Source organism: Entelurus aequoreus, linkage group LG20, assembly GCF_033978785.1.
Source record: "Entelurus aequoreus isolate RoL-2023_Sb linkage group LG20, RoL_Eaeq_v1.1, whole genome shotgun sequence".
In the NCBI taxonomy this organism is placed as follows: Eukaryota; Metazoa; Chordata; class Actinopteri; order Syngnathiformes; family Syngnathidae; genus Entelurus; species Entelurus aequoreus.
In genome coordinates this window covers 31,014,538-31,026,926 of record NC_084750.1, presented here as the reverse complement: position 1 = coordinate 31,026,926, position 12,389 = coordinate 31,014,538, and the positions used below count along the sequence as shown (strand labels likewise).

The 12,389-nt window shown below is 44.2% G+C and overlaps 1 protein-coding gene across 3 annotated transcripts in view; it reads left to right on the top strand.

Moving 5' to 3' along the window:
* The window catches only part of LOC133636192 (nuclear receptor ROR-gamma-like), a 102,794-nt gene that overhangs the window by 77,889 nt on the left and 12,516 nt on the right, over positions 1–12,389 (top strand). For all 3 annotated transcript variants that reach the window (XM_062029960.1, XM_062029959.1, XM_062029961.1), the window contains 5 exons: positions 6,723–6,808; positions 9,715–9,856; positions 9,924–10,271; positions 10,362–10,454; positions 10,523–10,644. In XM_062029960.1, coding sequence (XP_061885944.1) covers positions 6,723–6,808; positions 9,715–9,856; positions 9,924–10,271; positions 10,362–10,454; positions 10,523–10,644 — 791 coding nt within the window. The remainder of the gene's footprint in view (positions 1–6,722; positions 6,809–9,714; positions 9,857–9,923; positions 10,272–10,361; positions 10,455–10,522; positions 10,645–12,389) is intronic.

The following is a 12,389-nucleotide window of genomic DNA, read 5'->3' as shown; positions in this document are numbered from 1 at the left end:
TTAGGGGGCTTTTTGGGTGCATAGAGGCTCTCTCATTGACTCCATTGTTAGAATTAGGATAGTTGGGATTTTGTTAACGTTTATTTACGGCTTAAAATGCATAAAAAATAAAAAACATATGTGTTCTTGTATTACATAATGATTGTGAATAATAACCAAAAATAAAAGCCAAGGCGCATGAGATTTTGATATTTTTATTGTTGATGTTCAGATCTCTGGGGTTTGTGAATGCACCTTCAAAATGTTGGATTCAAGCACTGCTGTAGGCGTGTAAGGGTTGGCAGTAAAGTTAAATACAGCCTCACTGACGTTTTATTCCTGTGCAAGTTTTGTTTGGATCAAAAAAATCAAGTTAGTCCCTGCAAGTGATTTGTGTGGCACCAGGGAAGAAGGGCACACACTGACACACTTACACTCAGACAACCTGACACAGTTCTACACAGCCAAAACACACAAATTAACACACTTGTGGTAGCTTATTGCATTTGCGGGAGGAGGAAGGGAGAAAAGACTAAAAAAAAGTGTCACTGCACGCTTTGATTCTTGCTTCACCAGGAATACATATACTGTATGTCAGTGGTGCATACTGTCAAACAAGACATCAGAAAGCACAATGACCAAGAAGTAAAAGTTGTAATACGTATTAGTAGCATCTGGAGGTTTGGAGGGGCGGGGGAGGGGGGGCCATTACTGGCAGTGATGGAGCGAGAGACATTACCGGCAGCCGTGTCCTTGATGAGTGAGACAGAGAAGGATTCGCTGAGAAAGACTTGACTTGAAAGCAGGACACTCAGAGCGAGAAGACAAGCCAGTCGACCACTTGAAAAGACGTTGAGGTTTCACACCTTCGCGCTCGCCACCTCTCTCCGTTTACACATATTCCACGTACTCACAAGACATGTGTTTGATCTTCTTTTTTTGATTTAGGTCATCATTAGTGGGAAATACCTTCTCCTTTTTTCATCTATTGATCTTCAGGAGGAAGTACAATGAGTGGGAACAGTTACAGCCCTTTTCAAGTTATGTGTGACAAAGAAATCTGCTTATTAAAATTTTAATGTATCCATTGTGTGTGTGTATATATATATATATATATATATATATATATATATATATATATATACATATACAAAATGCATATTTTTTCTAATTCTAGAAATAATTTTGATGGTTTAAATATGGTTCAAATATGTGAACAATTACTCTTTATTCAATAGAATCAAACCAACATAAGTCGGGCCTTTAACCCGTCTATTTAAAACAACTCACATGTTCTTCTTATTACTAAAAAGTACCCGTTTCTGTCGACATGGACATATGAGGTGTGTCAAAAAAGTTCCTGGACGGTTGATGTTGATCCCATTCTTTGATTTAAGGGACATCGTCTACTGCCAGTTTGTGTCACAGGGCCAGACAATCAACCAACCACATCACTGGGATGGTTGACACCTAAGGAATATTTAATAGTTGGAAATTTTTATATGTCTACTTACATGCGTGAAAAACACAAAAAGTCCTCTAAACCAGGGGTTCATAACCTTTTTTACCTTGGGGCCCAACCTTTCCACTCCACTCTGTAATATTAACACTGAGTTAGTAATCTTACTTTTGTGTCACGTGGGGGTCACATCTTTATGCGGGATCGTTCCTCCAGATGCAACACAGACACTCCGGACGAAAACGTGAAGGTAGGAGATGATTTATTTATCATAAATGGATACAAACAGACAAAAACAAAACAAAAGGGATGCGTGCCGATCGCACGTGACGCTAAGGTAACTTACTTAGCACAGGAATACTAGAAGCTAAGGAACCGTTTAGCACAGGAATCATGAACTCGAAAACCAGAATGCCAACGTAACTGTTGCGAATGCAAACAAGGAAGCAGGACAGAGTGTGGCAAGCAACGTGAATAAATAGTTCTCTGATTAGTGCTCAACAGCAGGTGAACGTGCTGGACACTAATCAGAGGCAGGTGAAACCAATTAGTACCCATGGTGACCAAAACAAACCCCGAAGTGCACAAAACAACTAAGGAAGTTCCAAACTAACAGAACATAACTAAACAAAACATGATCCGACCACGAATCATGATAGAGCCCCCCTTAAGGACAGATTCTAGATGTCCAAAAAAAACAAAAGAACAAGCAGGGTCAAAAGTCACAAGAGGGCGGAAGGAGGACTTGGCGGTGGGTCGCCAGGCCAAGTGTCCCCGCAACCAGCGAGGGAGAGTCAGGTGGCGGCGACGTGTTGAACGCCGCTGCACTTGGCGAGGCGGGTGCACTTGGCGAAGCGGGCGACCAGGAAACGGCCACGTCCGTGGCCGATGGGTAGGTGAGCGCGTCATCGGCGTGGCAGGCGGGGATGCAGCAGACAAGTCAGGCGTGGAAGCAGCAGCAGACGAGTCAGGCGTGGAAGCAGCAGCAGACGAAGCAGGCGCGGGTGCATCAGACGAAGCAGGCGCGGGTGCAGCAGACGAAGCAGGCGTGCGTGCCACTGGAGCCAGCCGTGGTGCAGGAACAGGAATTGGTGCCAGCCGTGGTGAAGGAACGGGAATTGGTGCCAGCCGTGGTGCAGTAACAGGAACTGGTGCCAGCCGTGGTGCAGGAACGGGAACTGGTGCCAGCCGTGGAACAGGAACTGGTGCCAGCCGTGGACCAGGAACTGGTGCCAGCCGAGGTGCAGGAACAGGAACTGGTGCCAGCCGAGGTGCAGGAACAATAACTGGTGCCCGCCGAGGTGCAGGAACAATAACTGGTGCCCGCCGAGGTGCAGGAATAGGAACTGGTGCCCGCCGAGGTGCAGGAACAGGAGCTAGCCAAGGTGCAGGAACAGGAGCTAGCCAAGGTGCAGGAACAGGAGCTAGCCGAGGAGCAAGAACTGGAGCAGATGCAAGCCGAGGAGCAGGAACAGGAACCGGCCTTGGAACAGCAGGTTCGGATGCTGGAGAGGATGGCGTCTGCAGGCCCACCGGAGATGATGGTGGAGGTGGCCTAGCTGGGGGTTGCGGCTTGGCATGCCGAAGGACTGGTGGTGGTGGCCGGGCTGAAGGTTGCGGCTTGGCAGGCCAAAGACTGGTGGTGGTGGCGGCCGGGCTGGAGGTTGCTGCCTGGCTGGGCGCAGCTGCGCCACCCCACCAGCACAGCTCCCGGCCCTAGCCCCCCCCTCAAGAGGCGGATACCAGACGCGCTCCCCGCGGTCTGGAATCGTTTTTCGGGGTGGGTGGAGGGAGGTCAGAAGGGGGGCAGAATCCTCCCCTCTAAAATGTCCAGAAAGTCTCTTTCCCCGCCCCCCACCTGAGATTGTGTGGGAGTACAGGAGGAAAAAGTCTGTGTCGTGGGCGGGGCTAGAGTCCTTAGGGGCGGAGTCCGAAAATCAGGTGACTGGGATTGACTAGATCTAAATTGCGAAAAAATATTTTATTTTTGGAATGAAGTCTTTAGGAGGCGGCTGACAGAAAGAGTTAGAAGATTGAAAAAAAAGGTCCTGGTCTCTGACGTCATCGAAAGTGGGCGGAGTGACGTCATCAAAAGTAGGAGTGAAGTTGTTGCCGGAGTTCATTTGGCTCACAGCCCAATCGGAAAATTGTTTGAGGGGAAGACTGGGCTGCTTGAGGCGTGCTGTGTGCCGGAGGAGGAGTCTGAGGGAGCGGCGCGTCCCGGTAGCGAAGCGACTTCCGTCCTCGCTGACGCGTCCGGTACTGGAGTGTAGCGATGTCCTCCCTCGCCTTTAACACCCTCCACGTACCTTTCTCCACCTCCTCGCAGTCCGTGGCGAAGGAACTGTCTGCTGGCTTCCTTCTGTCACGTGGGGGTCGCATTTTTATGTGGGATCGTTCCTCCAGATGCAATACGGACACTCCGGACGAAAACGTGAAGGTAGGAGATGATTTATTTATCATAAATCATAAATGGATACAAACAGACAAAAACAAAACAATAGGGATGCATGCAGATCGCACAGGAATCATGAACTCGAAAACCAGAATGCTAACGTAACTGTTGCGAATGCAAACAAGGAAGCCAGACCGAGTGTGGCGAGCTACGTGAATAAATAGATAGATAAATCTGATTAGTGCTCAACAGCAGGTGAACGTGCCGAACACTAATCAGAGGCAGGTGAAACCAATTAGTACCCATGGTGACCAAAACAAACCCCCGAAGTGCACAAAACAACTAAGGAAGTCCAAAACTAACAGAACATAACTAAACAAAACATGATCCGACCACGGATCATGACATTTTGATTCTAATGGTATTCAATATTACATTGTCAAATGATATGAAAGTGTGTGTTAATCACAAAGATGATTATCAAGGCTTACGTCAGACTGATTATAAAAATACTGCAAAAGAATGGACTCGTAAAAATTGACGAAAAATAATAATAAATAACATTTTAAAAATTACATACAATTATGCAGTGCTAAATTGTATAGATTCTATTTAAATTAATAATAAATAATAATAATAAGAATTTTTTTTTTTTTAAATAAACTCAATAAAATTAAAGTGCAAGTGAAAATACAGCTTTGCCAATTTAGTCATAATTTTTGTGCTCCTGTGGGTTTGTGTCTGTCTGTTTTGGCTTCATGCTGTAAGGTTTGTATCAATGGCTTGGTGCAGGCAGAGTAGCCTTTTTGTTTGGTGTTGGGCTGTGGCTCAGTTCTATGGACAGTGATATGTTTGTGCGGGTTGTGATTGGGGAGTGGAGTGTCTTGGTGGGGGGTGGCGTTGATGTCTCTTGTTAGGGCTATCGAGCAAATTGGCGCTGGTTGGTCTACAGCAGGGGTGTCAAAGTCAAATGGACGGAGGGCCAAATAAAAAATTTAGCTACAAGCCGAGGGCCGGACTGTTCGAATGTTCATTGAAAAATTTTTAAATGACGCATATAGTCTAGTGAACCTAATTGAACCTACTGAAAACCTAACAAATATATTCCAATATGATCAGATAAATAAAGCAATATTTTCTTATGGCTCTGTCAGTAATCTTTAATTTTCAACAGACACAAAAGACAAATTTCCTTTATATAAAAATCCCCATAACATGAACATTAAATGAAAGAAACCGGTATTCAAGGCACCATCAGTAGCCTATATTTTCTATTTTAGCAAAAGTGGGCTAAATTTACTTCAAAGAAAAAAACAATAATAGCAATTTTCTATCATCCACTCAACTGAAATATTTTTAAAATATAATTAAATTGAAATACAATAAAATAAAGTGCAAAAATCTATAAATCAAAAACAACACTTTGTTTAAGGAGAAGTAACATGCAGTGAAAACAAATATTAAACTTTAACTTTTAAACTTGAATTGAGTAAAAACTCTAAATATGTGATTGCACAGTAATGTTCACATTAAACCCCCCTCCTCCCTCCGTGGGAGGGAGGCGAGTTGGGTGCCCGAAACCCCCCGCTGGTTTCGGCCCGCCCCTTGGCGCGCGTGGCACGGCGGGCTCCGCGACCCGACGGCTGGCCCTCGTGGCTTGACGGCGGGCGCGTCCCGACGGGCCGCGCGTAGGTGTCAAACGCAGAAGTCTCAGGGCCTCGTGGTGAGGGGGTGGCCTGCGGGTTTCGGCCCGCTTGACCCCCCCGCTCCGCTTGGCGCGCGCGGCACATGACGGGTTCCGCCACCGACGCTCGGGCTGCAGCCCGACGGTGGTGCGGGCCCGGCGGTGACGCGCGGTTTGGGGAAACAAAGCAGAAGTCTCAGGGCCTCGGGGCCGGGTTTCGGCCCGCCCCCTTGGCGCGCGTGGCACGGCGGGCTCCGCGACTGACGGCCGGGCTGCAGCCCTTCGGCCGGCAGGCGCGTCCCGGCGGGCCGCTCGCCCCCTTTCGGAACCTTGGACCGGCATCCGCTTGGTGCGTGTAAAAGATCTGCGGTCTGCGGGCCGGTTCTAATAATAAATCAAGATCATCCCAAGGGCCGTAAAAAACCTTCTCGCGGGCCGGATATGGCCCGCGGGCCTTGACTCTGACATATGTGGTCTACAGGGTTTAGTCAGCGTGTGGTTGTTGGTCGTGGTTTTTCGGTCGTTTTGATTTACTGCGATGGTGCTGGCCATCGTCCACCGTTTGTGATGCGAGCGCCCGTGGCTGGTGAGTCTAGTGCGAGGGGGTGTCTTCCCATGCGGCTGCGGGGAGTCTCTGGGCCCCTTAGGGTGGGGCGTCCCCTCTTTCTGCCTGTGTGGGGTGTGGTCTCTCTCTGGCTTGGGGGATGGTTGTCTCCTGCTTCTCTCGTGGACAAGTCGCCACCTCATCACAGGGCCAAAAATAGAAATAATGCAACAAGAGAAGTATCCCACACTTCCTTTGTGTAAAGCAATTTTGCACAGCAGATATGGACGTCTACATCAATTATAGGATTTTCCTGAGTTTCTGGACAGACTCTAAACGTCTTCTGTTTGTTTGATATTGTCACCACTGCCACTGGTGTTGGAAAAGTGTATTACAACTGACTACCACTGCGGCCCATACGGACCACAGCGGAGAAACAGATATTTTTTGACACTCGCAGCCAAACACTAGGCTCCATGGTTAAGAAACCCTGTTTCCTATAGACCCAACCTTTAAATGTTCAACAAAAGAACACGGGTAGATTGTAACAAAATCTAATGCCTAACTTTTTGTACAGTTTCTGACTATATTAGATTGATTATGCTGTTGAATCTTTTGTATCTAAATTGGTTAAAAAAAATGTGTGTCTGTGTTTGTTCAGCCCAGATTGAAGTTATACCGTGCAAGATCTGTGGTGATAAGTCCTCTGGAGTGCATTATGGTGTCATCACATGCGAGGGCTGCAAGGTGAGACTATGCGTACCTGTTTTTTCTAGGTTTGTCACTGTTTGAAAAATTTACCACATTGGTCCCCAAAATGTTTGACATTGGCATTGGCATTGGCATTCTCTCGATGAGCTTCAAGCATACCTGTAAGTTTAAAACTATTTCAGGTGACTACCTCTTGAAGCTCATCGAAAGAATGCCAAGAGTGTGCAAAAAAGTAATCAGAGCAAAGGGTGGCTATTTTGAGGAAACTACAATATAAAATATGTTTTCAGTTATTTCACCTTTTTTTGTTAAGTACATAACTCCACATGTGTTCCTCCATAGCTTTTATGCCTTCAATGACAATCTACAATGTAAATAGTCATGAAAATAAAGAAAGCGCATTGAATGAGAAGGTGTATCCAAACTGTATACACAGTATCCAGTACTGTGTGTATATATATATATATATACACATATATATATATATATATTTATATATATATATATATATTATATATATATATATATTATATATATAAATATATAATTTATTTATTTATTTTTATTTTTACTTTGGACCTCCCGCAGGCCAGATTGTGAAAGCTGGCGGGCCATATTTATTTTATTTATCTGAGTGGCTGGACAGAACAGACATTTTTTTTAAATTGGCAAATGATTAACAAAATCAAATGATAGTTTTTTTTTAATCAGACAAATCACATTACAGAATTTAGATTAATCATGATTAATCACAGGTGATTACTCAGAATCAGAATTAAGAAAATAGTTGAACAATCTGGTACATCAACGATCAACTAGTTAGCAGATATAGGCATATAGGGCCTTTACATTTATTTTATATATATATGTATATATATATATATATATATATATAATAACATAAAATAAAATCTGCGAAACAGGCTTGTGGGGATGTTATAGCCTCTGTGTTTTTTCCTGACCTAATGTGTGTGTGTATCAGTGGCGTGCGGTGAGGTTCATGTCTGGTGAGGCACTGACTTCATCACAGTCAGATTTACAAAACATATGAACCCTAAAGAGTATCTTATTCACCATGTGATTGGCAGCAGTTAATGTTTTTAGTTATGTTTTATGTTTAATTATATTATTATATATTATATTATATATATATATATAATATAATATATGTTTAATGTAGGGCAGCACGGTGGAAGAGGGGTTAGTGCGTCTGCCTCACAATACGGAGGTCCTGAGTAGTCGTGAGTTCAATCCCGGCCTCGGGATCTTTCTGTGTGGAGTTTGCATGTCCTCCCCGTGACTGCGTGGGTTCCCTCCGGGTACTCCAGCTTCCTCCCACCTCCAAACACATGCACCTGGGGATAGGTTGATTGGCAACGCTAAAAATTGGCCCTAGTGTGTGAATGTGAGTGTGAATGTTGTCTGTCTATCTGTGTTGGCCCTGCGATGAGGTGGCGACTTGTCCAGGGTGTACCCCGCCTTCCGCCCGATTGTAGCTGAGATAGGCTCCAGCGCCCCCCGCGACCCCGAAGGGAATAAGCGGTAGAAAAAAAAAAAAAGTTTAATGTTTTAAGTTAATGTGTTTAAAAGCTCATACCAGCATTCTTCCCTGCTTTGCACTCAGCATCAAGGGTTGGAATTGGGGGTCAAATCACCAAAAATTATTCCCACGCACGGCGCCGCTGCTGCCCACTGCTCCCCTCACCACCCAGGGGGTGAACAAGGGGATGGGTCAAATGCAGAGGACAAATTTCACCACACCTAGTATGTGTGTGACAATCATTGGTACTTTACTTTAACTTAACACTTACAAACTGTAGCATGCACACAAAAAAGCACATTTAATAAAAAAAAAACGTTATTATGGTCTTACCTTTACTTATAAGTGCGGGAACAGTGGTGTTTGTGTTGGAAGAGTTGTGAATGAATGAAATATGAAATCCGCGCTGCCGTCTGCAGGTGTACATAATGTTGTGTCCCTGTTCACGGCTCCTACGGCGCGCCGCGCGAGCATTGTTGTTTTTGCACTTTTTGGCTTCTTGTTAAGTGACTTTTTTTGGGTGGATTCTGTCTTTCACGTGGAGGGTTTGGGTGTGGGCTTTGGTTGGTGTGGCGCTACCGTCGGGCGGTGCATCGCGGCGGAGGTGCTTGGCACCAGGAGGCGGGGTTATGAGACGAGCCTCCAGTTTTATGATCGATCAGCACAAGAAATACGTTACACACATACAGTTGTTGACAAAATACACTGTACATTATATACCTCAGCTAACTAATCTATGGAAATGTATAATATAATTCATATAGCAATACGGTCTCACTGCACAGCAGGCCAGCAGTTAGCCCAGTCATTGTGCACAATCCATGTTGAGGCACAAATCAGTGACGTGCCTCAACTGGCTGCTGATCACCGCACCGTCTCTTCTCAGTATTTGAACGGCAAATGTGAAAATAAAAATAAAAATAATCTAAAACTGGTGAAGTTAAATGGAAAATAACTTTAGTATAATCACTGGATACATATAACAATTTTTTTTTTTTTTTCTTTTTACTATTTTTTTCTTTCCATGATGGCAGGTGAGGCCGTGCCACTGGTGTGTATATATATATATATATATATATATATATATATATATATATATATATATATATATATATATATATACAGTATATATATATATATATATATATATATATATATATATATATATATATATATATATATATATATATATATATATATATGTATATTTATTTTTTAATTATTTATTTATTTTTACTTGCGACGCCCCACAGGCCAGATTATGAACGCTGGCGGACCGGATCTGAAGTTTGGGGACCCCTGATTTAATTTCTATGTTTGTGCTTGAATGAACAAAACTGATTTCTTGGCAATGTAAATGTGATTGTTTTTCTTGTTTGGCTTGCACTCTGTCGTCCCTCAGGGATTCTTCCGTCGTAGCCAGCTGCCTACGGTGTCCTACTCTTGCTCCAAACAGAGTAACTGTACCATCGACCGATCCAGCCGCAACCGCTGCCAACACTGCCGCCTGCAGAAGTGCTTAGCCCAGGGCATGAGCAAAGATGGTGAGACACCTTGCAAGGAGACTCCCTCGCTCCTTTTAGTGCTTTAAATTACTCTTTTGCCCTTCAGCTGTGAAGTTTGGACGGATGTCCAAGCGCCAGCGTGACTCTCTAATTGCTGAAGTCGAGCGGCACCGACAGCAGCAGCAGCAGCAACTCCAAATAGACGCCCAATTAGGCTTGTCCTACCCCCCCAAGGAGCGCCAAGATTGCTCTTCGCAGCTCCTTCAGCCCGTGGCTTCAGCCTACTCCTACAGCGGGGACTCTGAGCTGCTGTCCTTCACCGCGGATGTTCCCCCATATCTTCTGTGCTCCCCCAACCAGCAAATGTCTGATATGATCTACAGAAGCTCCAGTGTCTCACCCTCTTCCAGAACTTACATGAGGTTGGACGGCAGTGGACACGCTGACTTAAGAGGTGACGCTCCCTCTCCTTTTTACACTAATTACTTATCACACTTTTTTATTGTTTTCATCAGCCCAAATAATGATCTCCTTTTAACATCAGGGTTGGACTCCAGACCGTCAGCACATGACTTAATGGCGATTCATCCCTACAACCAGATCGAGGACCCCCGTGGCCCCTATTGTCGCAATATAGGTAAAGTACAAGGACAGCTAGATGATGTCAAACATGCCGTGTTTCTGACTGCTCTCCTGTCGACTCAGATGAGTTGTGTGCCAGCATTGTCCGCTCAAACAAAGACACCTGCCAGTACAGAGTGGAGGAACTGGAGGCACTGAAGTGGAAGGTGTTCAGCAGGGAGGAGGTCCAAGCTTACCAGAGTAAAGTAAGCCGCACATTCGTCTTGGGTTTATGTGACCTCATTAGGGGCTCTTAAACCAAGATGTGGCCTTAGAGGGAGGCTTGAGGCAGCAGTTACTGTTCTGATTGTCGAACCAAACAGGAAACTGTAAAAACATACTTTTCTAAATGTTCCACTCCTCATCTTCCTCTTGCTGTGGCTTAAATTTGTGCTGGCATCAAGTGAAGATTAAATCTTCACCAAGGCATAACTTTAGCAAAGCTTTAAAATGTTCTTGGAATTTTGCCTATCATTCAAAATCCTTATGTAAGACAAGAACAATCTTACAATAACAATATCGCTAATACTTGATTAATATTCAGGTCACGAGATGTAAATAGAGTATTGTTGGCTGTTTTTGGATATACTTTAGAGGGCTTTATGGGCAGAGTAGTGTACGCCCATTTGCTGCATTACGAATTTGAATGCATAAAAAAATTAAAAACATACTATGTTTTTTGTCCTACATAGGTATTGTTAATGATAAGCAACATTCCCAAAAAACTTAATTTCCCCAACTTACAGGGCCAACTTAAAACAACATAGAACGCACTTACTTATCAACCTATATGCACTTAGCTACTTTGCAACTTTTACTACGTACCTCATTTCTACTCAACTAACATCAACTATACTTACCTGCTTGAATAGCTATCTTCTAGCACTTACTTCAGTAACTAATTTCTACCAACCTACCTACACATCTAACTAGCACAATAATAACTCCTACCGAGTACCATACATACTGTACATGGCTACATACCATGTAGCCATCAAAACCTAATGCATGATTCGTGCTTAATGTAACCAACAACTTGGCTATCTTCTACTATTACGACTTACATACATACACTTACCTACCAATTAACTTCTACTACATACCTGCCCTTTACCTACCTACTTAAAGGCCTACTGAAACCCACTACTACCGACCACACAGTCTGATAGTTTATATATCAATGATGAAATCTTAACATTGCAACACATGCCAATACGGCCGGGTTAACTTATAAAGTGCAATTTTAAATTTGCCGCTAAACTTCCGGTTCGAAACGCCTCTGAGGATGACGTATGCGCGTGACGTAGCCCGGGGAACACGGGTATGGCTTCCACATTGAAGCCAATACGAAATAGCTGTTTTCATCTCATTCTGGGTGTATTCTGGACATCTGTGTTGGTGAATCTGTTGCAATTATGTTCATTTCATTATGGAGAAAGAAGCTGAGCAAACAAAGAAGAAAGTTGTCTGTGCGAAGCGTCTATTTTGCGAGGGAAGTCAGCAGCAACACGTACACAGCCGGCGCTTCTTTGTTTACATTCCCGAAAGATGCAGTCAAGATGGAAGAACTCGGATAACAGAGACTCTAACCAGGAGGACTTTTGACTTCGATACACAGACGCCTGTAGAGAACTGGGACAACACAGACTCTTACCAGGATTACTTTGATTTGGATGACAAAGACGCAGACGTGCTACCGTGAGTATGCAGCTTTGGATTCCAAACATTTGATCGCTTGACCGTACGTGCGCGTCACGTACGTAACTTTTTTTAAATATATAAGCTTTATGAACCTTGGGTTAGGTGAACGGTCTTTTGGGCTGAGTGATTGTGTGTGTTGATCAGGTGTTTGAATTGTATTGGCGTGTTCTATGGAGCTAGGAGCTAGCAGAGGAGCTAGGAGCTAGCATAACAAACACGTAGGTGTTTTTATGCAGGATTAATTTGTGGC